The 22047-nt window shown below is 50.4% G+C and overlaps 6 protein-coding genes across 6 annotated transcripts; 1 reads left to right on the top strand and 5 right to left on the bottom strand.

The window, feature by feature from the left end:
• Nucleotides 1–542: 542 nt before the first annotated feature.
• A1O9_10963 (uncharacterized protein) lies at nucleotides 543–2583 on the bottom strand (the record flags this gene model as incomplete). Its single annotated transcript, XM_013400191.1, has 2 exons — nucleotides 543–2205; nucleotides 2261–2583. The coding sequence occupies 2 exons, from the start codon at nucleotides 2581–2583 to the stop codon at nucleotides 543–545; spliced, it is 1986 nt and encodes a 661-aa protein (XP_013255645.1).
• A 2109-nt stretch (nucleotides 2584–4692) lies between these two features.
• A1O9_10962 (threonine synthase) lies at nucleotides 4693–6345 on the bottom strand (the record flags this gene model as incomplete). Its single annotated transcript, XM_013400190.1, has 1 exon — nucleotides 4693–6345. The coding sequence occupies one exon, from the start codon at nucleotides 6343–6345 to the stop codon at nucleotides 4693–4695; it is 1653 nt and encodes a 550-aa protein (XP_013255644.1).
• A 2475-nt stretch (nucleotides 6346–8820) lies between these two features.
• A1O9_10961 (uncharacterized protein) lies at nucleotides 8821–11202 on the bottom strand (the record flags this gene model as incomplete). The annotated part of the gene is made up of 1 exon (XM_013400189.1): nucleotides 8821–11202. One exon carries the CDS (start codon nucleotides 11200–11202, stop codon nucleotides 8821–8823), a length of 2382 nt encoding a protein of 793 aa, XP_013255643.1.
• Nucleotides 11203–11577: 375 nt separating this feature from the next.
• On the bottom strand, nucleotides 11578–12731 carry A1O9_10960 (triacylglycerol lipase; the record flags this gene model as incomplete). The annotated part of the gene is made up of 2 exons (XM_013400188.1): nucleotides 11578–12187; nucleotides 12325–12731. 2 exons carry the CDS (start codon nucleotides 12729–12731, stop codon nucleotides 11578–11580), a joined length of 1017 nt encoding a protein of 338 aa, XP_013255642.1.
• Nucleotides 12732–15715: 2984 nt separating this feature from the next.
• Nucleotides 15716–16146, bottom strand: A1O9_10959 (uncharacterized protein; the record flags this gene model as incomplete). The annotated part of the gene is made up of 1 exon (XM_013400187.1): nucleotides 15716–16146. The coding sequence occupies one exon, from the start codon at nucleotides 16144–16146 to the stop codon at nucleotides 15859–15861; it is 288 nt and encodes a 95-aa protein (XP_013255641.1). The 3' UTR covers nucleotides 15716–15858.
• A 4320-nt stretch (nucleotides 16147–20466) lies between these two features.
• Nucleotides 20467–21615, top strand: A1O9_10958 (uncharacterized protein; the record flags this gene model as incomplete). Its single annotated transcript, XM_013400186.1, has 1 exon — nucleotides 20467–21615. One exon carries the CDS (start codon nucleotides 20467–20469, stop codon nucleotides 21613–21615), a length of 1149 nt encoding a protein of 382 aa, XP_013255640.1.
• Between the last annotated feature and the right edge of the window lie 432 nt (nucleotides 21616–22047).

Genomic DNA, 22047 nt, shown 5'->3' with positions numbered 1-22047 from the left:
CCTCATTGAAATTGTGAAGGGATCGATCTGACCAGTGATCAATCATCCGTCGTTGGAAAATGGGTTGTCTTTTAATAGTGAGCAATATGAAGAACACACCAACTAAAGCTTCCACAATCATGCCGTCCCATGGCAAGGAGCGTCTATCCAAGCCCCTAACCAACTGAGCAACAGCGAGGACTGGCTACTGGGCCTCTGTACCCCTTATCGACGCCACGAAAGAAAAAATTCATGATTTGTGTGTTGTCAAAGACCGTCAACAACCACGACAACACCTTGACGACGCCAATGCTTCCTTATTTCTAGCCAAACGAGACTCAATTTCCGTAGATCGCCATGACCCTTTTCATCTGTTACTGACACGTAGATTCCAGGCCATAAACACAACACGTGTTGCAACCAAAGCAAAGCAAATCATTCCAAATGTCTCCTTTCCCAGTTCTTTTCCTTCATTTGTCCATTCATCAGGGTGCAGAACGCTCTCAAAATTACAAGAACCAGGAGGACAAGCCTTAAAAATGCAGATCAGGGAGAAACAAAAATTATGAATATAAACTTCCTCTCAACGGGACGTCGAGAACTTTGTCGGAGAAACAACAGTGCCCGATCCCCCTGTTGAGGTCTTCTGAGTCCGAGTCCCTGGAGTTCACGACGCCACGGATGCCCAAGTCTCCAGTCTTGCTGGGCGTAGGAATGGCACCCCAGCTCAGCGGGCGCAGGACGGCTTCATCGCGCTCGGCTTGTGTATATCCGGGGATGTGGCAAGCGGCAGACAGCGCCAGTGAATTGCTTCCGATCAGAGGCATTCCGAAGGGGAGTTTCCGCAGCGACATAACCAGTAGGAAGACCAAAAGGATGAAGCCTAGAAATAAGAGGAACAGCATAGCCAATGGGCTGTACGCCACCGTTGTGATTTCATCCTGCATCGGCACCAGCCCGTCGCGCGGGATGATGGTGATGTTTGCGAGGAAGATACTCTGGGAGACCAGCCAATGCATCAGGCCTGACCCTACCAGAAGCGGGATACCATATTTATAGGGGAGATTGAGGAAATATGTGCATTTTTGCTCACCCTTGGCGTCACTGACGCGCAGGTATTTCCGCCCACGGCCAGTCGTTACGCTGAACGTCATCAGCTCGCGTGAGAGGAACATAATGGTGAACAGGCTATTGTAACAGACGTAGAGGAATGAAAATAGCGCTTGTGGGGTATTGGCGATTAGTGTGCTGATGGCAATCGAGGTATTGCCGTATCCAGGGAGATTCCACCCCATGACGAGATTTTGAGGTTTAACAGTCCCGAGGCCAATGGCCCAGGCGTTTCCAATCGTCTTGTCGCCTTTGAAGCTATCGATGCCGAGAGCGAGACAAACAGAGGTACCGACGCCGGCAATTCCGAAGAGCGTTAACAGGAAACTCCATTGCTTCCAAGTCGCAGCTTCGTAGAAGCGGTGTGCACTTGGTTCGTAACGCATCGATGTTACAGTGTAGCCTAGTTTGGTGGAGGCGATAACACTTCCATGGCTCGCCAGACACATGCCTTCACTTGTGCGATCGGGATGGCGAATGAACGATTCGACGGCATCGCCCACTGTAACGAGAGGCGCTTCACCCAGTCGAAAAGCCACGTAGGCGATACCCAGGACTTTCAAAACGTTGAAGCCCAGAACCACAGCCATCAGGATCAGAGAGAAATGCAAATGACATTCTGACTCGACCAGCTCGGAGAGGCAGTAATCCACTTGATACCCTCCGGATTCCCACTGATCAGCCATCTCTTGCAGCTTCGAGGTCATCTTTGAACATGGGATGAAGCCAAACTCGTTGGGACAGCAGGCCCCAGTTTGGTTCACAAGGTCAGGGCTGTCGCAAATCCATTCAAATGCGTTGTACTCGGCCGTTATTTTTTCCGGAAACTCATTGACTGTTCTCTTTAAAAGCGACCCGTTATCCGTTGGGGCATTCTTCACAACGACCAGGATATTCCGGCGATCTTCAACAAAATCCTTGGCATAAAGATCAATACAATCCTTGTTGGTTAGCCTTTCAAACTCATTGGCTCGACTCTGAATATCAGTTACGTTGCATTCGGCGTTGTCGGGAAAGAGTTGCCTGTCATATGCAGCACCACTGACAAAGTCATCGTCGATGTAAAGCACGTTGTAGTTGTTGGTCGCAAGCGCCGAGTAAAACACCGAGTTATATCTGGTGGATGTCAGTAATGATGGTGAACAGGGGGTGTCTTGGTGAAAGGACGCACACCAGATGTAGAGGGATTGAGGAAATTCCAAGAATCCACCATAAAATGGCCTTCTTCCGTCGCAGAGAGGTGAGGTTTCGGATACTGGGGATGCCAATATCAAGCCATTTTCGTTTGGCATGTGCTCGGTCGACTTCGCTTCGGCTTGGGGATGACAGCAATTGCATGCAATAGTTTGAGCTTGCCAGTAGGACGGTGGCGACGATGTTGAGGGCCAGATGGACCCAGGTGTCTTTGGTCTCAGTTGCCTTACAACTACCCCAGTACACCATGTAAACGCCGTCCATCATGTTGTGACCAGCGGCTACAATGCCCACTGTCATGGCAACATTTGCGACGAGCACCAGGGTGGCGCAGGACAGTGCGATCTTGGAACTGGCTTGCCATCCTCTCCCAAACCATCTCTTCTTCTGCGCAGGCTGTCCAGGAGCCGATAAAAACGGGGTGGGAGTGGTGGCTAGAGGGTCCGGTGTGTATGCGGTTGCACTGTTGAGGTCGGGACTGAAAAAGCTTCCACTCTGTTGACTCGACAGCGGTCCTCGTCCAGTGCTCGGCAGCGGAGTGAGTTGCAAGTCATCCCGAGAGGATAGGCCTTGGTATGACTGTTTGAACGGAGGCCAGAGAGGGATGTTTCTCCTAAGGTGCACAGAGTAAAGGGTCAGTCAAATTGACAATCGCGACGTCGTACGTGCCAGTGGGGAGGGGGAATGAGAGGTGAGCGGTGCAGGTTGGAGGGTGCACTTGAGTGACTCGTACCGCTTCGCATTTGATTCCATCGCGACTTCTCTGTCACCTCATGGGGCCACCAACTCAAACCAAGGAAAATCACCAGCAACAGTAAAAGATCACGAAAATGGATCGAGTTTGGAATTGAAAATGAGAATGACACTGAAACCGAATCCGAAAATGAAAATGAAAATGAAAATGAAAAACGAGTACAGTAAGAAGTTGGCAAGTAAACTCACCTTACTGTAGGCATGTAGTACTATGTAGTAGGGAGCTGATGGCAGTCCGTTTGACGGGTCTCTTTGGTTTGTAGTCCTCGGTCTATCTCGTACTCATAAGCTTCTCCGCAGTAACAATACTACTCAGAACCGACTGTCTTTGGTCCAGGCTTGATGTGCGCGCGCTCCTGCTCGGTACTAACTAACTCATCACTCGTAGGTGACCAAGGCATTTGGGTTCAGCAGCGTGGGCGTTTTTCGCACTTCCAACTTCCCAAGATAGAACTTACGGACTACCGGGGGGGGGGGGGGGGTTGGTAAGCACGGGTGCAACTCGGTTGGCCAACGCCTGGCTAGCTGCAATGCCCTCGACTCCACTCGAACAGCCCAGCTGGGCTCGTCTGGCCCTGGCCAACGGAGCCTACCTGCCCGAGGTTGCTCCTTCATGTCCGGGCTGGGCTGGTGTTGCCGAAGTGGAAGGTCTTCGTGTTGGCAAGTATCACTATTGGGACTGTTTAGGCTGGCTGAACAAGCCTCGCCTGGCCTCGGGTCTTCAACCATCATCTGCATTCCGACGCCGAAACTGCGATGCCCAACTGTCCATCGCGTGCTCAGCAACGGAGCACACTTCTGCGCGAACTCTGGGCATCTGATTGTCTTTCTGGTCATATTCATGTCTCCACCGAGTCGGTTGGGGATAGTCCATGTCATAGATTGACCTCAGGGAACGGGTTTTCACCGACCATCAGAAAATGAACTGTCTCAAAACATCTCAGATTCACCAATCAAGACGGGAGAAGCGGTGAAGTCTGGAGCGCGCGTTCAAATGGAATGGTGACAATCCGAAGTGCCTGTGTAAGAGTCATACCTAGACCTATGGCCCCGGTGAATGATAATGAAAAGTCGTTGCCATGAGCGGATAGAGAACAAAAAACGGACCCTGTCCTGCATCATGGCTTGTCGGTGGCCGAAGCACGCCTTGACCCCTTTTGGGGACTCTAGCCTTTGAAGATCTGGGCTGAGTTGTGGAGGTGGCCCCAGCTTTTCTGCTGACACTCGCTCCCATTCAAACCCAACAGTGCCTACAGCCCAAATGGTAAGTGGCAACCGGTCGCGGGCCTTACGTAGGTACCACTGCCAACTAAGCCTTCCTTGCAGGCCGAAATGTATGGAGCATGCATGACCGTTGCTGTGCTCGTTCAGTAAAGTGGCGCTGGGTCTGTAGCGAATACCGAGCACCAGGTACGGAGCATGTTCCACCTTCTATAGACCGAATACGAACGAGAAACCAGGTATTTGATGCGCAGCTTGCTCTCTTCAACGAGGTTCTTTGTACGATGTAGAACGAGGGTGCATACCTAGGTCGGTATGTATTCTGGGGCGTCAATATCTCATTTCAAAATCAACCATGAATACGCAATATTATTTTTGTCTCCAACCGTAGGGCCAACGAATCTATCAATCTACCAAGATCAAAGTCAATCAAAACTAGACAGCAGTTTTTAAGGAGGCTTTTTCCGTCTCGACCTGCCTGGTAATGAGGTCCCGAATGCCCCCCAGCCCTTCCTCACTCGATACCTTCAACACCCTTCGTTCCTGGGCGTCCAGCCCAACAAATTCTTCAGGTAGTACTGTCTTGAAGTCAAATTCCTTTTCTTCCTTCAACGCCAATTCCACCGCCCCTGCAAATTTGGCAGGATGTGCTGTTGCAAGTGAGATAGTCGGCACATCACTTGCTCCTGTCGTTGTGATTTCACGCAAACTCGCCGCCACTCCAATAGCCGAGTGAGGATCCAGAACATACTTATTCTTAGAAATGAGTTGGCCCTGATAGCTTCCTCTTATTGTCTCCAATGTCTCTGCGTTGCTGACTCGGTGCGTACTGAAGATCTCCCTCGCCTTGTCCAGAACATCCGGTTCAACGGTGAAGGATCCTGTCTGTTTCAATGACTGAAACAAGTCGTGGAGCTTGTGACCTGCTGCGCGAACCGACATTTCGAATCTATTCTGAGGGTTCCTCTCCAACTCATTCTCCAGCGTCAAATGCCACAAAAGTCGCTCGAAGTTGGACGAGACAAGGATGTCCATCGCGGGACTGAATGTCTCCTTGACCCCCGCTTCATGTGCTTGGGCTCCGTCCTCCTTGAGTCCTTCGTGAGCTTCCCTAGCCGGTGTCTCCTTTTTCGAATAAGACCCAGTCTGCCAGAACCGATGCAAGATATCATTTTCATTCGTCGCAATTACAAGCTTTGACGCCGGAAGACCCATCCGTTTTGCATAGTACCCTGCAAGTATATCACCAAAGTTGCCAGTTGGGACAACAAATTTGACTTGCTGGAGCTCTGGCCTTTGCTTCAGGAGTTGGAAATAAGCATAGAAGTAATATGTAATCTGGGCTAAGATTCGAGCCCAGTTGATCGAGTTCACCGCAGCAAGATGGTGGATCTTGTTCATTTCTGGATCAGCGAACAGTGCTTTCACATAGTCCTGGCAGTCGTCAAAAGTCCCTTGGACGGCAATACAATGCACATTCTGATCCAAAACGGTGGTCATTTGCGCTTCTTGAACGGGCGACACCTTGCCGTCTGGAAACGTGATGAAGATACTCACATCCTTCTTTCCCCGAAGGCCGTAGATTGCTGCAGATCCCGTGTCACCAGATGTCGCTCCGATCACTGTGAGATGGTGCCTCGGCTGTCCCTGCTCAAGTTTTTGATTTTTTCGCACTAGGAAAAACTCGAAGAGATTTCCCAGAAACTGTAGAGCAACATCCTTGAAGGCGAAGGTTGGCCCATGGAAGAGTTCCAAAAGATGAAGGTCATTCTTCTTGTCAAGCGTGACAAGAGGCACGGTATCAGGATGCCTGAAAGTGGAGTAACTCCGGTCGACAATGGAGCGAAGCTCGTCGTCAGAGATTTCGTGCTCGTTGACATATAGCCTGATGACTTGATATGCGAGCTCTGCGAACGATAGATCCTTCCATTCCTGATACCTTGAGCGAACACTGGGCACCTCATGCGGATGGAACAGTCCGCCATCGGAGGCTAGTCCTTTAAGCACCACCTCCTCAAAACTGAAAAATTCTTGTAGGCTCGCGTCATGGTAGCGAGTGCTAGAATACTTCGAATTATTGGACGCCATATTGGCGGTGGTTGTGGAGCTAAATTTCCCAGAACGAGTCCTTTCCGATTCCAAAGACGCGAATTCTTCGGGAGTCCTGGAGTCCACTTGCTCCCAGGTTCCGCTACAAAAAGTACCAGTCAGAATAATAGAGACGAACCGTCAGGAATCCAACCGTTCAGTTTCTAGAAAAAGGGCATAGCTCGATACAAAATTCGAGTCACGAACCCCAATGATTATATGCCAAGTGCCAAGCGACTAGCCCTCAATGGTATTAGTGGGATCAATAGCCCACAGGCAACGAGGCTACGAAACAAGGATGACGGTGTCGCAACCGATCCAGCCTTTTCCAACTCGGGCGCCATATGCAACGGTTACACGACTTATCAACTGTGTGGCGCGCCTTTGTCGATCTGCGATAACAGGTTGATAGGGACAAAACCGTAGTGATAAGGTATCAATGTAGTAGTGGGCACACACGGAAGCAGAGAGGCTGTGCCGCTATTAGTTGACATCCAGTTCGGCAGACAAACAGGAGCTCAAGAAACCGATGTAGGCCAACTCAACAGTAATGAGACATTCGATGCCTTCTACTGTAAGGCAGCCTCTTGCAGGAGAAATGCCCCCGCTTTCTGTGACAGATTGTCGTCAGAAAACTCTGGGAAGGCCCAAAGGCGACTTCCCAGAACCAGTTCAATCCGCCATTCCCATTAAGCCATCACAGCATTCACACCGAGCTGATCATCTGGAGTTCAATCCTAACCAACCACATCAGTGCCACCACTCTCTTCACTGGCTACCCTAATCTTTCGCGCGCGAGCGAGGGTTCAGATACACTGGTCGTTCGACGAGCCAAGGAACATCCGACCACACCCATGACTAGTACCTGGGGAAGCAAGAACCCCCGAATGTGAGAGAAATACCCTTCTCTTTAAGAGAAGACGCACAGGTGTCGCTGTCAATCGTGAGCCACTTGAAGGCGAAGTTGCAATGAAACCAAAAAAACTCATGGTTAAGAGGCGCTCCTAGTTTGGGTCGTAGCAAGAATTAAACCTGAATGCTGTTGTTCTCCTCCGAAGGGGTTTATTCGTAGAGATCAGAAAACGTGTTTGATGGGCGTACTGCTGTACATAGGATGTTCGGTGCAGCTCGTCGCTCTAGACAGAACTCATATGATAGTAGTCCCTATCTTCAACAGAATTGCGCCATTCACTATGTGAAGCGGAAGCTGCCTAGGTTAGGTGTTCAACAATAGTTGACAGTGTGATGTATGTAGCCTGGTCAATAAGATCAGTCGGGGTTGGGATCAGCTTCATACACAAAGTCAGCAACAATGCCAAGACTGATTGCCAGCAAAAATTCTTTGCACTCACTGCTAGCGCCTTGGCGAAACTGAGGTTCTCGACGAGTATATATTCCGCAGCCCGACCACTCTCTCTTCATTTTTTCTTTCTTCAAGACACATACTTGTACGCACCACCCCCCCCCCTGCATTTTGACACTGCAATACTGACTACTGGAACAGCAAAGAATCTCTTTTTAGTAAACGTCCTTCATTGAGTTGCTTACAGCAGCCACAATGACCTCACCCTGGTTGATGATATGTGCCCCTCGGTACCCTAGAAGTGAAGCCTTATGTTTACTCTCGCCAGCTTCCGGGTTTCTCCTCTGGAGACTCCAGTGAACAAGAGAGTGGTGATGATCTTTGACGTGCGTTTGAGGTCCTGGCTTCGTGCCGCTCAACGTGCGAGGTACCGAGGGCCTTTCTGACAGGCCACAAACTTTTCATGAACTTTCGGGAACCCTTGTTGGTTGGAGTTTGAGAAGAGTCATCTCAAGACGGTACGACATGGCATGAAGTCTGAGTACACACCATTACTGCTGCTGCATGTTCCTCGGGGACGCACGGCGAGATATCCAGGCGTCAGCTGGCGCGAAGATCTACATCAGTAACAAGGGAGAAAAAGTTCGAGGCGGTCAGGGCTCCAGGACAAAAGGTTTCTACTATTGAATCCAGATGGTGTTAGACAGGCGCAGGCTAAAAGATCGAACGTCCCCTGGCGCAGCGTAGAGCTTCTTCTAGAGTAACGCTCCGACCTTGAGAACATTCGTTGATTCAATGGATATGCAGTACCAGACCGCAAGCAGTGGGCTCTGAGCCTTGAAGTCACAACACAACCCGCCAGCCTACGGACACCGCCTTGATTTGGGGGGCGCAGGCGGAGACCCACGACAGTTCAATACCACACAGCACTGTCGCGGTCGCTGTCACTGTTGAACACTACGTCCCTCGGTGTCCATCCTATCGAGGCTTGTTTCGTCTGAATGAGTGCCAAAGAATACAACGGACCCAAGAAAATCCTGCGCTGCGCAGGAACAACACTCCACCGACGTAGTCGGCTGGTTGCCATGGATTTTCTGAGGGAGGAAGCAAGCTATCATCGTCCAACAAGAAGGCATTGATTTCGAGCTAACACGACAGACTAGCTAGTTGTCTCAAAACTGAATCTCGCCCTTCGCAGCATTGCCCTCATCATTCTTCCGCAGGTCCTGGGCAACCGTGACCTTATTTTCCTTGGGCCGACCCTTCCTATCCACGCGTTCGTCTCTGGGATCGAAGCCGCCATTTCCCCAAAGAGCCCACTCTGGCGTTTCCGCACAGTAGTCCTCGGGCCCAAAGTCCGCTCCACTATCCAGCAATGTAAAAAACTTTTCATAATCGATGATCGTATTCCACCTCTGATTGATGCGGAAGCGCTTACTGGCGAGCAGGGCGCAGCAGCTGTGTGCATGCTCGGCCGCAATTCCATATTCCAGGCCGCGATTCGCGAGGGCCCTGTCCAGTGCCTCGACGAATGCCACGACCTCTTCGTAGAAGGGGATGTTCTGCATTGTGAGAGACGACGCCGGGCCCGTGAACGTGGCTCCCTTGATCTCGATGAAGCATGGGAGGCCTTTTGCAACGAGGTCGGCGTAGCCTTCGACCTCGTCGTCAATGTTGAAGCCCTTGACCAAGGTCAGACGGAATACGGTCCGTTGCACGAACCTCTTCTCCCGGAGGATATCGAGACAGGTCTGAAATCTCTCCCAGAAGTCTCGGTGCAGCGGCCGGTCGATCTTGCGAAGGCTGTCCCTGTTGCTGGCATCGATACTCACATATAGCTGCGTGACGCGAGTAAGCTCTCGCAGCTGCTGCGGATGCTGAGCGTTGCAGACGAGGAAGCTGGAGATGTGTTCACTGTGGAGAAGGCCCACGAAGTCGTTGATGCGAGGGTAGAATATCGGTTCACCTACGAGACTGAGCGCGCAGTGCCGGATGCGCATCGCCTCCTCAAACCGGTCGCTCCGCACACCTGGAACGCCTCGCATCATCTTGATCTTCTTGTAGTGGCCTTCCTTTGCACCGTCGAAGATCATTTGCGGATCGTCAACTTCCCATCTCCAGGTGGTAGAAACCGGGTTGGTCCCGTGCCGCCAGCAGAAGACACATTTGTTACTGCATGAGAGTGAGGGCGTGGTTTCCATGCACAAGTGTGAGGCTATGCCGTAGAACGAATTCTTGTAGCATGAGCCACGCCCACGAAGTGCAGATTTTGTCCACCGGCAGATTTTCACCCCAGAATGCGATCCCACAATTGTATAGCCTTGCTTGGTCAATGCAGCGTATGTGGGCGATTCTTTGGGTACCATGGCTTTCAGGGGTACTGCAGCATTTTGGTTGGTTGGTGAAGAGTAAGTTGTAAAATCAACAGCCAACGGCAAACCACCAGTGCCACCGAGGTCCTCCAGATCGGTCGTTTTTGCAAGTTTGCGTCTTTTGTTTCGCCCGGAATCAGGGAAGTCGACCTCAGTGTCGTCCTCCAGCACTTCCTCCTCATCCTCGCTTTCGACGGCCTCCCCACTGCCAGGGACGCCATCCCCGAGAGAGCCGGTCGACGACAGCTCTTCAAGGACGCTGGAGACGCCATTGACCCAGTCATCCAAGGCTTGCTTGACATTGCTCTTCACATCTCCGAGACCGAGAGGATACGCCCTCTTCCTACCTGTCAGTTTCGCCATCCATCTGTCAACCTCCAGTGCCTGTGAGCAGAATCCTTTCTCTTCACTCGTCCAACCTTCCTTATCTCCAATACCAAACACACTGTATCCCGCCAGGACCGACAAAGATGAAGCATCGATCCGGAAATCATTATGGGTCTCGTCAAGATGGGAGAGGAAAGTGTTTAGGATTGTGTCAATGTCGTAAGAGGGTATGAGGAGCAGGTAGAAAAAGCGAGTGCTTGGGCGAAGAGGGTGCGTTGAAGACTTAGGTCCTGAGATGAAATAGTCATCAAGGTCAATATATGAAAGGTCATGTATTTCTGGTTTGAGGACAGCAGGCGTCTGAGTCGAGAGACTCTCAAGCCTACTCGATACCTCCTTGGAAAGCTGTTCAGTGGTACCCGTCAGAGAAGAGAAGAATATCAAAGGTTGAATCGATGGCGCTTCTGATTGTGCCGGCACTGTCTTTCCTGTCCCGGTTGCAGCTGGCTTTCGTCCAGTCACCACCCGAGCCGCCGCACGAGGCTTCCCTTTCTGGCTCGAGTTCGCCGAACGAAGATTGTATTGTTGGGCACTACCATGAGATATTAGCTGTGTCAGACTCTTGGTCTGAGTCTCAGCGCCAGCCTTGGGAAGCCAGTCAGTCTTCGCAGTCAGCGGCGGAGAGGTCGGCTGTGTAACTCGGACGCCTTGCCTGCGGCGCACAAAGAACGCGAGGAGGCCAACAGCGAGAATGAATGATGACACCACGACGCGGTGATCATGCCAGATGGTCAAACCTCGATCCATCCAATCTACAAGAATGACCGGCATCGCGCCGCCTTCGCCTATGTCCATGGCTGTTTTCGCTTGCGCATCTGCAGGAACAAGTTTAGATCACAGTCGAGATTCTCACATACACAAACTGAGTGGCAAGCGGGGAAATTTTTATTGTGCGGAGCACTCATTTCATCAGACGCCATTTCCACCAAGGCACAAATAAACCAGGTTGACAAGACAGAACTCGCTTTTGGAAACATTTCGCGCTCGCTAAGTCGAGCTACTTCAGTCATCATGGATTGATGCTATCTTTTCTATCTATAAGCTACCAAACTCGTTAATCAAATGGCCTCTCGGGGTATATTCGCGAGAAGTTATGCCTCCCAATGTATGGCCTCCCAAAAAACACCTTGGTTGAGCAAAATATGCTGGTGATTAGGCCCGTCAGCAAGCTCATGCAAATGCTTCCACCAGCGCTTCGCACATGATGGTGATCCCTCTTCTGCCTGCCTCAAGAACCCCATCCATGCCAATGAACGGATGGGGCATGCCTTGCATGACAAAAAGATCCGCCCTAACGCCATTGTCTTTTAGTTTCCTTGCATAGTTCTCCCCGTCGCTTCTCAGCACGTCCAACTCGGCCACGATGATGACGGCCGGCGGAAGGGACGCAAACACTTCGTCCGACGCGAGAAGGGGAGAAGCCTCCCTATGCGACCAATCCACTTGTCTGGGCAGATAGTGGTGTCGGTACCACAACATCTTGTTCGCGGGTAGGCCTGCTGTAAACTCGAATTCTTTCCAGGTTGGATTTGTCAAAGGTGTCGCAGTGTTATCTGTAATTGGTACCACGAGGACCTGTGAACGGATCGTCAAGCCCGGTTGAGGGTTCAGCGAGGCTTTCTGCACTATCACGGCAGCGATGTTCGATCCTGCTGATGCACCACTGATTGCGACTTTACCGAGATCCAGGTTGAGAATCTCGGCTCCTTCCGAAGTTGCCCACAGGAAGGACTCCCATGAATCGTGGATCGCAGCGGGCCAGACATTTTCCGGGGCAAGTCTGTGGGATGCACTCAGATCAGAAAGTCTGCTCAGCTCAACGTGTGAAGGAATATGTGTTTGCTTTTCAATATACCCAGGGAATCTTGAAACCTTGGAACCAGTGCAAGAGGCAGTGTGGGTAGAAATGAAGCTAACCTGTAGTCAGTTGTGATTACAACGGCATTTGCCCGGATACACATATTTGTGCAGATGGTATTTTCTGAAGTAATATCTCCAAACACCCAACCTCCGCCATGATGGTAGATCACGAGCGGCCAGCCTAATCTGGGCGGGGTTCCCGGTGGGGTGAAACAGCGAATCCAGATATCGGGCCCAAAGGTCTTGCGTCGTTGAATTGAGATGTCCTGGGTATTGCCAACGCAGAGGGGCTTACTGTGGCAAACAATATACTGGCCTCCACCCCTGCCCACCGCGAGAGGCAAATGATGGACGGGAGGGTTGTTTATGAGGTACTTGTTGTAGAAGTCAACGTATTCCTTGTGGAGGCTGTCCTTTACACTGGGGTGAAGCGAATATGGAGGATGGTGTATCTGGGCGACCATTTTGACACAGACAGGTCGTAGTCTGTGCCGTGAAGTCGAGAAGGGAGGCCAGAGGCATTGAAGGCAAAACGGGGTATTGTCGATGTTCAAATACGGTGGCGGAGAGTGTTCCACAGCTCTGATGGCAGAGGCTTGATCGATGGTGATGGGTCAAGCCCACGGCTGTCAGGCGAGCAGGGTTTCGGTTGACAGTAGCCTCGACCCGGCTTGAACATGGCTCCGCAGCAGGGATTCAGGGTACAAGCTTCTCTCCAGAGGCATTGTCAAATCGGTGGCGCTCATCTCCGGAACGAGAAGCAATCATTGGTAACCTGTGACTTGATGGAAGCGCATTATCAAGGTCCAGGTCGAAGGTGTGATCACTGCACGTTCTGCAACCCAGCACCACAGCTTCCCGTACGGTGCTGTGCATTGAACACCCCGAGAACACTGCATCACGCTACGCCATACCAGTACATGGTACCAGAGCTGCCATGCTACCGTGGCTAGCCGTTTAGTCGCGACCTAGGAGGTACGGAGTACGGAGGTTGGGTAGAACCTTCGAAGTGACCCAGTAGATAGAAGCACCAAGTCGGTCAAATGAACAATTGGTCGACAAGCTGTACCGAAGAGCTCACTAGGTACTCTCCGTCCAGAGGACTACTGTAAGAAGAGGTAGCGGACCAATTCTCATGTCGATGGCACCCATACTAGGCCTTGCCGAGCCAGTAGAAGGCTGAAGCGAGGCGTCTTTGCTGGCCAGCGGTTGCTCTTGGTCAATCGGAGAATAAACCACTCCAGTGGGATCGACCAGGGGACGGAAGGGCGCTCTCCAACGAAAGAAGTGCACATCAATGGCAAGGGATCCACCAAAGACCCAAGCGAGGTCGAGACTCGAGAAGTGAAAAGCCGATGGGCAGCAGATACGATCGTTACATTCATTCGTCATCCGTCCTCCCAGCTGAGGACCAGCAAGAGTTGGGAAACACCACCCCAATTTTCCAGTCACAAGAATCGTCATCATCAGCCCTCGACGTACGAGTACTCTGTACTAGTAATGTATGTACCGAGCCAGTACTGCCGTTAGTACTATGTATCTTTCATGACAGGTTGTAACATGCTATCAGTAGTACATTACATAGTAGTACATAGTACGTACAGAGTTGGGGGGTTGGACTGACCAAGCCACTGGGTCGGTGAGGAAGATCTCGGCAACCTTGTCCCACCACCGCCGCCTTCGCCATCACCACCACCCCCAATTGCATCTATGAAGATCACTAAGTCACTACTTAGTAACTAGTACATCGATGGTATCCGCCGTTAGCCTGGCCCAGAGGATGTAGCTCGACGATAGCATCCAAGGACCAACCCAAGAGTGTGCACAAGTCGTTCGTTCCAGCGTGTCGGTTTCCCCCCAGCCCGAAATCGTGATCGGAACCGGATAGCTCTCGATTTGTACACGTACCAAGCACCGAAGCCATTACATACACATGGTAGTCCTGGACAAGTGCGCAAGCCAAGGAGTTTGAGACCTGACGAAATGACGAAACGACACCAAGGGATGGGCACTACTGATCTGACTCCAGACTATGATCGGTCAGTCTCAAGTAAGTTCAAACTCTTTATTAAGTGGCTGTTTTCACAGAATTCGGATATTGGTGTGTTTGTTCGGATGTCGGCGCCACATACATGATGTATACTACTATGCCCACCCCCTATGTCAGGAATGGTTGGCCTGACTAGCATGGCTCTAGTCCTTTTGAGTGATGCTCAAGGGCTTACGGACCTACCGCCTGGAATTATCTCGCACGAGAGTCTGAGTGCGAACTATAAGTCCTCGACGTCGGCCGAACACTAGGTACGAGAGTCATACTCGTTACGCTGAGTGCACGCGGGACGTATAGTGACTCCGTGGTTAGTACTAGTATAACTCGCGGTAGCACTGCGGATACTTATACTAGTAGTACATAGTAGTATGCGGGCTGATTGTGACTGACTCTCTTGTTAGTACTTTCCTATGCAGTATGAACTATGTAGTGCATCCATACTTTGTAGTACTAAGTACTTTACTTGCTGATCTGACTCTCTAGAGCATGCATGGTACGGTGAGCTACTGTTACTTCGAGACATTTCTCAACGTCCAGTCCATGTCTACTGATTTCTATGATCTCGTTGCTTGTCGGCTCCGATATCGTTCAATTGTTTGGGCGGTGAGGTGTTGACTCTAGGCTCCTTCCTTGGTCCTGGGCCATGATTGACGCCTGGAATCTCGATACATACTAGTAATGTACATGTACTCGAGCTATGATGGAGCAGTGCTCATTCAAGGCCCGTTGCATCCTATGGCCGGGCCATCATGGGTTCTTTGTTCTCATCAAGCACATTCATCCACTAGCATTATTTGGTGGATGACCCTGAATCTCAACATGTGCTAGAGTCTTCGGGGTGGCAATTATACAAATGTTACTTTAAGACAATGTACCATATATATAGACCACATACTAGTATACTAAGTAGTATGTACTTGTGAGTCTAGGGAGCCTCGATTTATATACAGTTATATACATACAGTATATGGCACTGGAAGTATATATATTCTATATACTACTATGAATTATATATTAGTATGTATGTATATATACTAAGTACTTACAACATATACTTAATATATAGTACAACGTAATCTCAGTTCAGAGTCTACACTAATCCTAATTAGATAATATCGTGGCACGTTTTACTTTTCTTAGCAATCCAATTAAGTACTATTAACAACTTACTAAATGCCAATACTATGTATGTACTAGCTATATATATACTGTAGTTAGAGTACACATTTACAGCTGTTCCTGAGCCTCATTACCTTCAATATCCCGCAGGACCCAGTTGACCGGAGAGCCTCGACTTTCTGATCCAATGCCCTTCCCGCCTTGATTAATTCGACGCACTTTCGTAGCCTGCTATTAGGCCAACAGGTCTAAAGTGAACCTGGTTACCTTCGCGCTTCCATCCACCTCTTCGGAGAGCAAAAGCTCCACGGGAACGGATAACCCTGCGTCCAGATCATGCCTGAGTATTGTCTGGGCAACAAAAGGATTGCCCAGTATAAATCTGATGCTACGCACATTTCTGGGTCTAATATCGTAGCCGGTCACCCTTGTGATATCGGGTAATAGGCTTTTAGCCATGTACCATGGTCGAACTCGGTGAAGTGCATAAACTCGTGCGGCCCAATGCGTGATTCGGTGTGTATTTGGCAAACGCTTCTTGGGTGGGAAACACCGGTGGCTTTGAGGGTCCAACGTCGGTTAGTTGGTGGACTTTGCGGCTTAACCTGGATGGTTGAGCGAAGGCGAGATTCAGCTAGTAAAAATGGAATGCTGGACCGGTATGTCGCTCGCGGGATGGTAATGAGCTGGGTCTCGACTGTTGGAGACATTGCGACTGCGTGTGCTTTGGTGATGTCTGAGCTGTACAGTATGTAATCTGTCGTCGAGCTTGAAGGTCGACGTTGAAGATGCGGAATGATATTATGTATTTTGGTCCTATATATAGTACTAGTAGTACTGACCTTGCACAGCCAAAGCGAAGGCGAGAAATTACTGTTCATACATATATATGTGCTGAATTCAGTGAGGAACATTGGATCCGTAAAGTCAGAGGTTTGACGTCTGGTACTGCTTACCCACTGTTCGATGCAATATTTAATGAGTGCCCGATGACTTGCGGGAGTCCTGGTCTTTTTGCTATGTGACAAAAAACCCTGCTTGAATGCTTCGTGCGTATCGACAAACCCAGAAATGTAGAACATACGGTTGGGTGCGAGGCAACTGTTCCTGAGAAGTCGATAGAAACACATGAATACATACATAGTATCTAGCAGTAATTCGTTTGCGTGATTAAGTAGTCGGTCAATCGGTGATTATATTCAGGAGAAGCAGCCTTCCTCGTTTGGTGCCTCGGCTTCCGCTGACTTGCGGCAAAGCTGGAACGAACACTTTACAAGATCGATTTTGCGAAGGAATGGAACGTCTTGCACGTCACATGCTCCCCCTTGTTGACTTCTTGTGATTCACGTGGATTTCGCTTTTGTGGCGACAACAGAACTTATTCTGAGAGCGGCAGAAGTGAATCATAATAGGTGCCTTTGATATGGTCTGGCCGGGTGATTTCCATAGAGCAAGTCAGGCTATGACGCGGTCTGCCGCTCGAAGACCATCCGTTGCCTGGGAAGAGGCGGCAAGAAGGTACAGACAGGTACGAAGAGAAGGAAAGTGCCACTACTTCTAGATACGAAGTACTAGTATGTAATCTCTCTTATTTAGATCAGTATTATGTGCTGGCTCTTTTACACCAGCAACTTGAACTTTGTTAGACAGGACGTCGTCATCAAATTCCTCACCACGAGCCATGTAATTAATGCACTACGTTGTCTGCTTAGGCCTAGAGACATAGCTAGTCACCTGACGACTAAGTACTATGTACTCAATACTCAGGGCATCTTCGAAGCCTCCTTCTCTTTGGACGCCTCAGTCGAGGCTTCATCCTTAGATCCGATTTCATTCACAGAGACCATCCTCAAAGGGCTGGGAGGATGCGGATGAGAAGCTGAGGCTTTGGATGATCCTGGTTTACGAGCAGCGCTCGTATCAAGTGGATGAAGCCGAGCCCTCCGCAGGACCTCCTCTCTAAGTGGTTTCGCTGGACGTGCAAGTTCACTCGGCTGAGGAGTATCTGATAGAGGAGAAAATTCATCGATAAGCTCCGGGTCATCGTCGCCGAAGGAGGTTTTCCGTACCCCTGGGGCGGTGTGTCGAGCACCGGACTCTCGCGGTGATGATGGTGGTGCGGGTTTTGCCAGCGTGGCGGCAGCGCAGGTTAAGTTACCGCGGTTGCCCACTTCTCTGTTTGGAGAGATACTCTGGTTAGAGACCCTGCTGTTGGCTCTTGACTTGTCTTTGTATACTTGATCGATCAGTACTTTGTCCACTGTACCAATTCCAGTGCCGCTGGTGGTGGTCGTCGATTCTCTCAGTATCTGGAAAAGCCAGCTGTTGCGATTCTCACTGCCTGGTGTTTTCAATATTACTGTGCTTCTTCGATTGTTGCGACCGCTGTCGCCAGAAGCATTGCCCCCAAGCGGCGTTTTCGGAAAACGCGGATGGCGATCGAGGAATCTGCTCACCCTTTTCAAGTCTCGGTATCGTGGCTCCTGCTTCAAGGCGTAAATGTATAGCATCGAGGCGGCTTCCGGCTTGTTCGTCATCTCTGCGTGGATTCCATTCACGTAATAATTCTTGGCCCATGTTTGACTGCTGACGATGTTCTGGATATTTTCCCGGACGACCGTTTTGGCTACATCTTTGAGAATTTCATCGGCGGCTCTGCAATACTCTCTGATATTACTGCCCCCCAGGAGACCGGATAGGAGGGTACTGTGGGCTTGATTGAGCATGTTGGAAAGATATATCTCTAGGGCTGCGAGTCTGATTTCCTCCAGTTGGGCACAATGTTCCCTCGACGTTTCGATGAGCTGCACCACTAACTCTTGCACTACTAGGTTTTGTTGCTGTTCCCCCAGCAGTCGCTCCGCTTCTAGCTCTTGTATTCGCAGTTTCTGGTCACATTCGTCTAGTTGGTGCTTCAGTCGCTCTTCCACTTCTTGATTTGTTAGACCACCAGGTGTTGACTCTTCGCTGTGCGGATATACCTGATCAAGCCCAGTCATGTTGTGGTAATGCCAAATGGTGTCGAAAGGAAATGATTGATGCACTACCTATTCAATTTTCGTCGTATTATTGTGACATTGTCCCACTTGCGTGAAGCTTCCATCTCGTGCAAGGGTTTGGGCAGAGTGGTTGATCTCAGATCCTTCTGTCTCTTTGCCTTGGCTGCACGTGATTCCTGAATGCGGGAACGAAGGACAAAGGAAGCTCATCGCAGATATATCAGCTCACAGATATCTGATGTTTCATTGGAGTCCTTGTCAGATTCTTTGTGCTGAAGCCGATGTGTGCATTCTTGCCGACACAAGCGACGAGTTCGTCTCAGTCACGTGATGTGTGCAAGATTATCACGTGACTGAGATGGACAATGACAAGAGGTAGTCTTCCTTTTTGTTCAGCTTACCACACTGCATTGCGTGGCATTGTGTTCGAGACACGAGAGCGAGTCTAGTGCCGGCTTTGCGCCAATGTTTCGGACTGGGGATGCAATCTTGGAAGTGGAATTGGTAGTAGAAAAGGTCATGGCCTAGATGCTGAGGTCCCATAATTGTCGAGCGGAGACTGACGCCGTATCGCGTTCCTGTTGCTTGTGCTCCACTATAGCAATGTCCCAGCAGGTTGGTTTGGACCTAGACGTAGCAGCCTCTTCATCCAAGCTTTTCTTGATGCTGCATAGGAACTCGACGACGACTAATCGACTGCATGTCTCCTAACAGTGAGCTGAAACGCAGACTAGCATCACCGGGGTGAGACACGGGGAGAAATGTCGGAATATTTGTCTGCATCCCGGAGTACAGCCCAGAAGTCGAGGGTTCGGTGACCATGCGCGTGTTTTGCTTCTGCTTCTAGTCGCTGAGCTGTAACGTACATATAGGTGGGATTACGGGCAGCCGTCACCTTCTTGGTGCGATGGATAACTTGACGCTACCATTGATCTTGCTTTTGTGGAATTAGCCAGTAACCTCGAATCATGGAAGGAAGTGGATTGGATCTGGAGCAACATACTTGCATCGAATAACGATGATGTCAATGTCACTGCAGGCTCAAGGGCCCGGTGATGCGTCATAGGCTTCTGGTGGAGAAGAGTATGCACTTTAAACTTGCCCTCTATCCAAATAGAGAGGGGGGCTTGGAGGGCCATCTGGTAAAGCATCTCACGAATCGTTCGCAGAAGCAAAGACAAACAAGTCCCGTTGTCAATAGTACACTGGCGTCAAGAGGACGAGGGGATGCAATGGTGCATCCGAGTCCGGCGCACCGCAGACTCCGTTATTTGCCGTGCCATGGTAGAAGAGCGTCTAAAGACCACTGCACTGCTTTGGACAGGCAGTTCGGTGGCTTCGGCAACACTTCCAAGAATGAGGCTGTCGTTTGTGGTTATATCGCTGACATTTTCTGGCTATGCTAGATAAATCTTGTAAACTGAATCCAATTCATCCGTTCATTGTGTATTCTGTTGCTGCAACTGTAGGCGAACCACAGATAAGGTGTAAAGAAGCCCTCGCACTCCGCAAGCGTGACAACCGCGACCACAGCGACGGCGCCGGTCTTGATTCAATGAAACAATGTCTCGTACCCGAATTGGCTTATAGTAGGATCTGATCCATGCAGAACTACCTCATAAGGATGTAGAAATAAAAAGGAGGACGAGCAAAAGGAATCGTTGGGTTTAAAGCTAGGTTCTTCCTTTATCAGCCAGGCTTGCCAATTCCAGCCACTTGATTGGTTAAGCTTATGAACTAATCACAATTGGGGATAGACGAAGTGACCAATCATAGCTCTATCCATAGCAAGGCTGCACCGCTTCTAACACTCAGGCAGCAACTCTCAAGGTCGTCGTGGGAGGTGTTCCGTCTGTTAGCCCGGCAAGACACCCTATGCCCCATGCGCAACGAAATACTGAGCATGAATGAATGGCTGTAAGCGTGCTTCTCTTCAACCTGCCATTACCATTCGCCTGCTGGACTTAAGCACCGGCATACCTACTGTAAGCAAGAGGGACTCTCTACTCATTGATCTTGACCCACAACAACATGGAATCCACTCCGTCGCTTGCATCCCGGATCCGGGGCTCCTTCCTCGGCCTCGCTGTCTGTGACGCCTTAGGTGCCCCGGCCGAATTCCACGCACGCGGAAGTTTCCCCGCCATCACCAGCATGCAGGCCAACCTTAACTTCAAGCTGGGTCCTGGGTATTTCACTGACGACACCTCTATGGCCCTCTGCCTAGCACACTCTTTTCTTGAAAAGGGCCCGACTGGCAACAGCGTCGATCAAGCACGCAAGTATCTCGCGTGGTATCGGACAGGCTACCAGTCTTCCACGGGACGGTGTTTCGACATCGGCAACTTGACTCGAGATGCTTTGGGCGTGTGGAAGCACGCCGTCGTCGTTAACAGCCAATACGGTCAAGACGGACCTTCACCTGACGCAGCCAAAGACCAGGCGGCGATACAGAGCGCCCGTGCCACCATAGAGAAACGCTTTAATCAAGACCGATACTGCAGTAATGGCAGCCTGATGCGCGTGTTGCCTGCTGGGCTTCAGTTTGCCCTAGATCTCCCCACCGCTATCAAAGCCGCAGCAGACAGCTCCAGGGTCACACACCCTCATCCACTCTGCATATTATCCTGCGCGCTCTACACGATCCTCATCGCGCAATCCTTGCAAGAACCCTCCATCACGAAGGACAGCCTTGTCGGCTATTTATCAGACTACGTCTCTGCGGTGAAAGATGCAATGGGTCGCTTCACCTCCGAATCCAAATCCAAACTCGAAGGTCGCCGCTTCTTGGAACGTTTCGAACCATACACCACCGTCAGCTCCTTTCACGACAAAGGCGCCCAGAAGATCTGCACCTCGGGCTATGTGCTGGATAGCCTGGAGGCGGCTCTGTGGGGGTTCTTTATTACCTCGAGTTTTCGAGAGGGTGCCATTAAGCTCGTGAACCTGGGCGGTGATGCTGACACCGTGGGTGCTGTCTACGGCGGGCTAGCGGGCGCCTTTTACGGCCATGAAAAGATACCCGTGGAGTGGTTACGGGATATGAAAAGGTTGGACTTGGTGGAGGAAGTTGTGGGCAAGCTCGTTAAAGTGAGGTCGGAAGAAGACAAGGAGGATGTGAGCAGAGACGTGAGGGAAAGGATAAAAGCGGGCGTGGATGTGCTCGGCCTTTGGGGCTGATGATGCATCTCGCCAGCTTTCATTCTGTACACTCTTCGCTCCACCACTGGTAGGCTAGACGACCCCACATCCGAACACGAAGGGGAACTACGGGCAATTGAATGGTAAGAGCAAGTACGCACTCAAGGGATGTTGGCTCTAAAGCGAGAGCCGAAACAACCAAGTGGGCAACGGCGTCGTGAGGCAGGATCTTACCTGACGGAGCGACTGCTGTGTAAATATACTATCTCATGTTACTATTTCTCCATGTTTGATGTTTCTTCATTTGATTGACGATATTCATTAGCCTGAGTACTCCGTATCTCAGGTAGGAAGCAGTTCCGAAAAATTGAAGAGGGGAAAAAGGGGACTACATTCTCATTCCATCGCACACCAATCCCGGATCTGACCAAGATGACATCTCTCTTTGAGTGACAATCTCTTGCATGCTGC

Source organism: Exophiala aquamarina, assembly GCF_000709125.1.
Source record: "Exophiala aquamarina CBS 119918 chromosome Unknown aczIA-supercont1.15, whole genome shotgun sequence".
In the NCBI taxonomy this organism is placed as follows: Eukaryota; Fungi; Ascomycota; class Eurotiomycetes; order Chaetothyriales; family Herpotrichiellaceae; genus Exophiala; species Exophiala aquamarina.
This window is presented reverse-complemented; position numbering and strand designations above follow the sequence as displayed.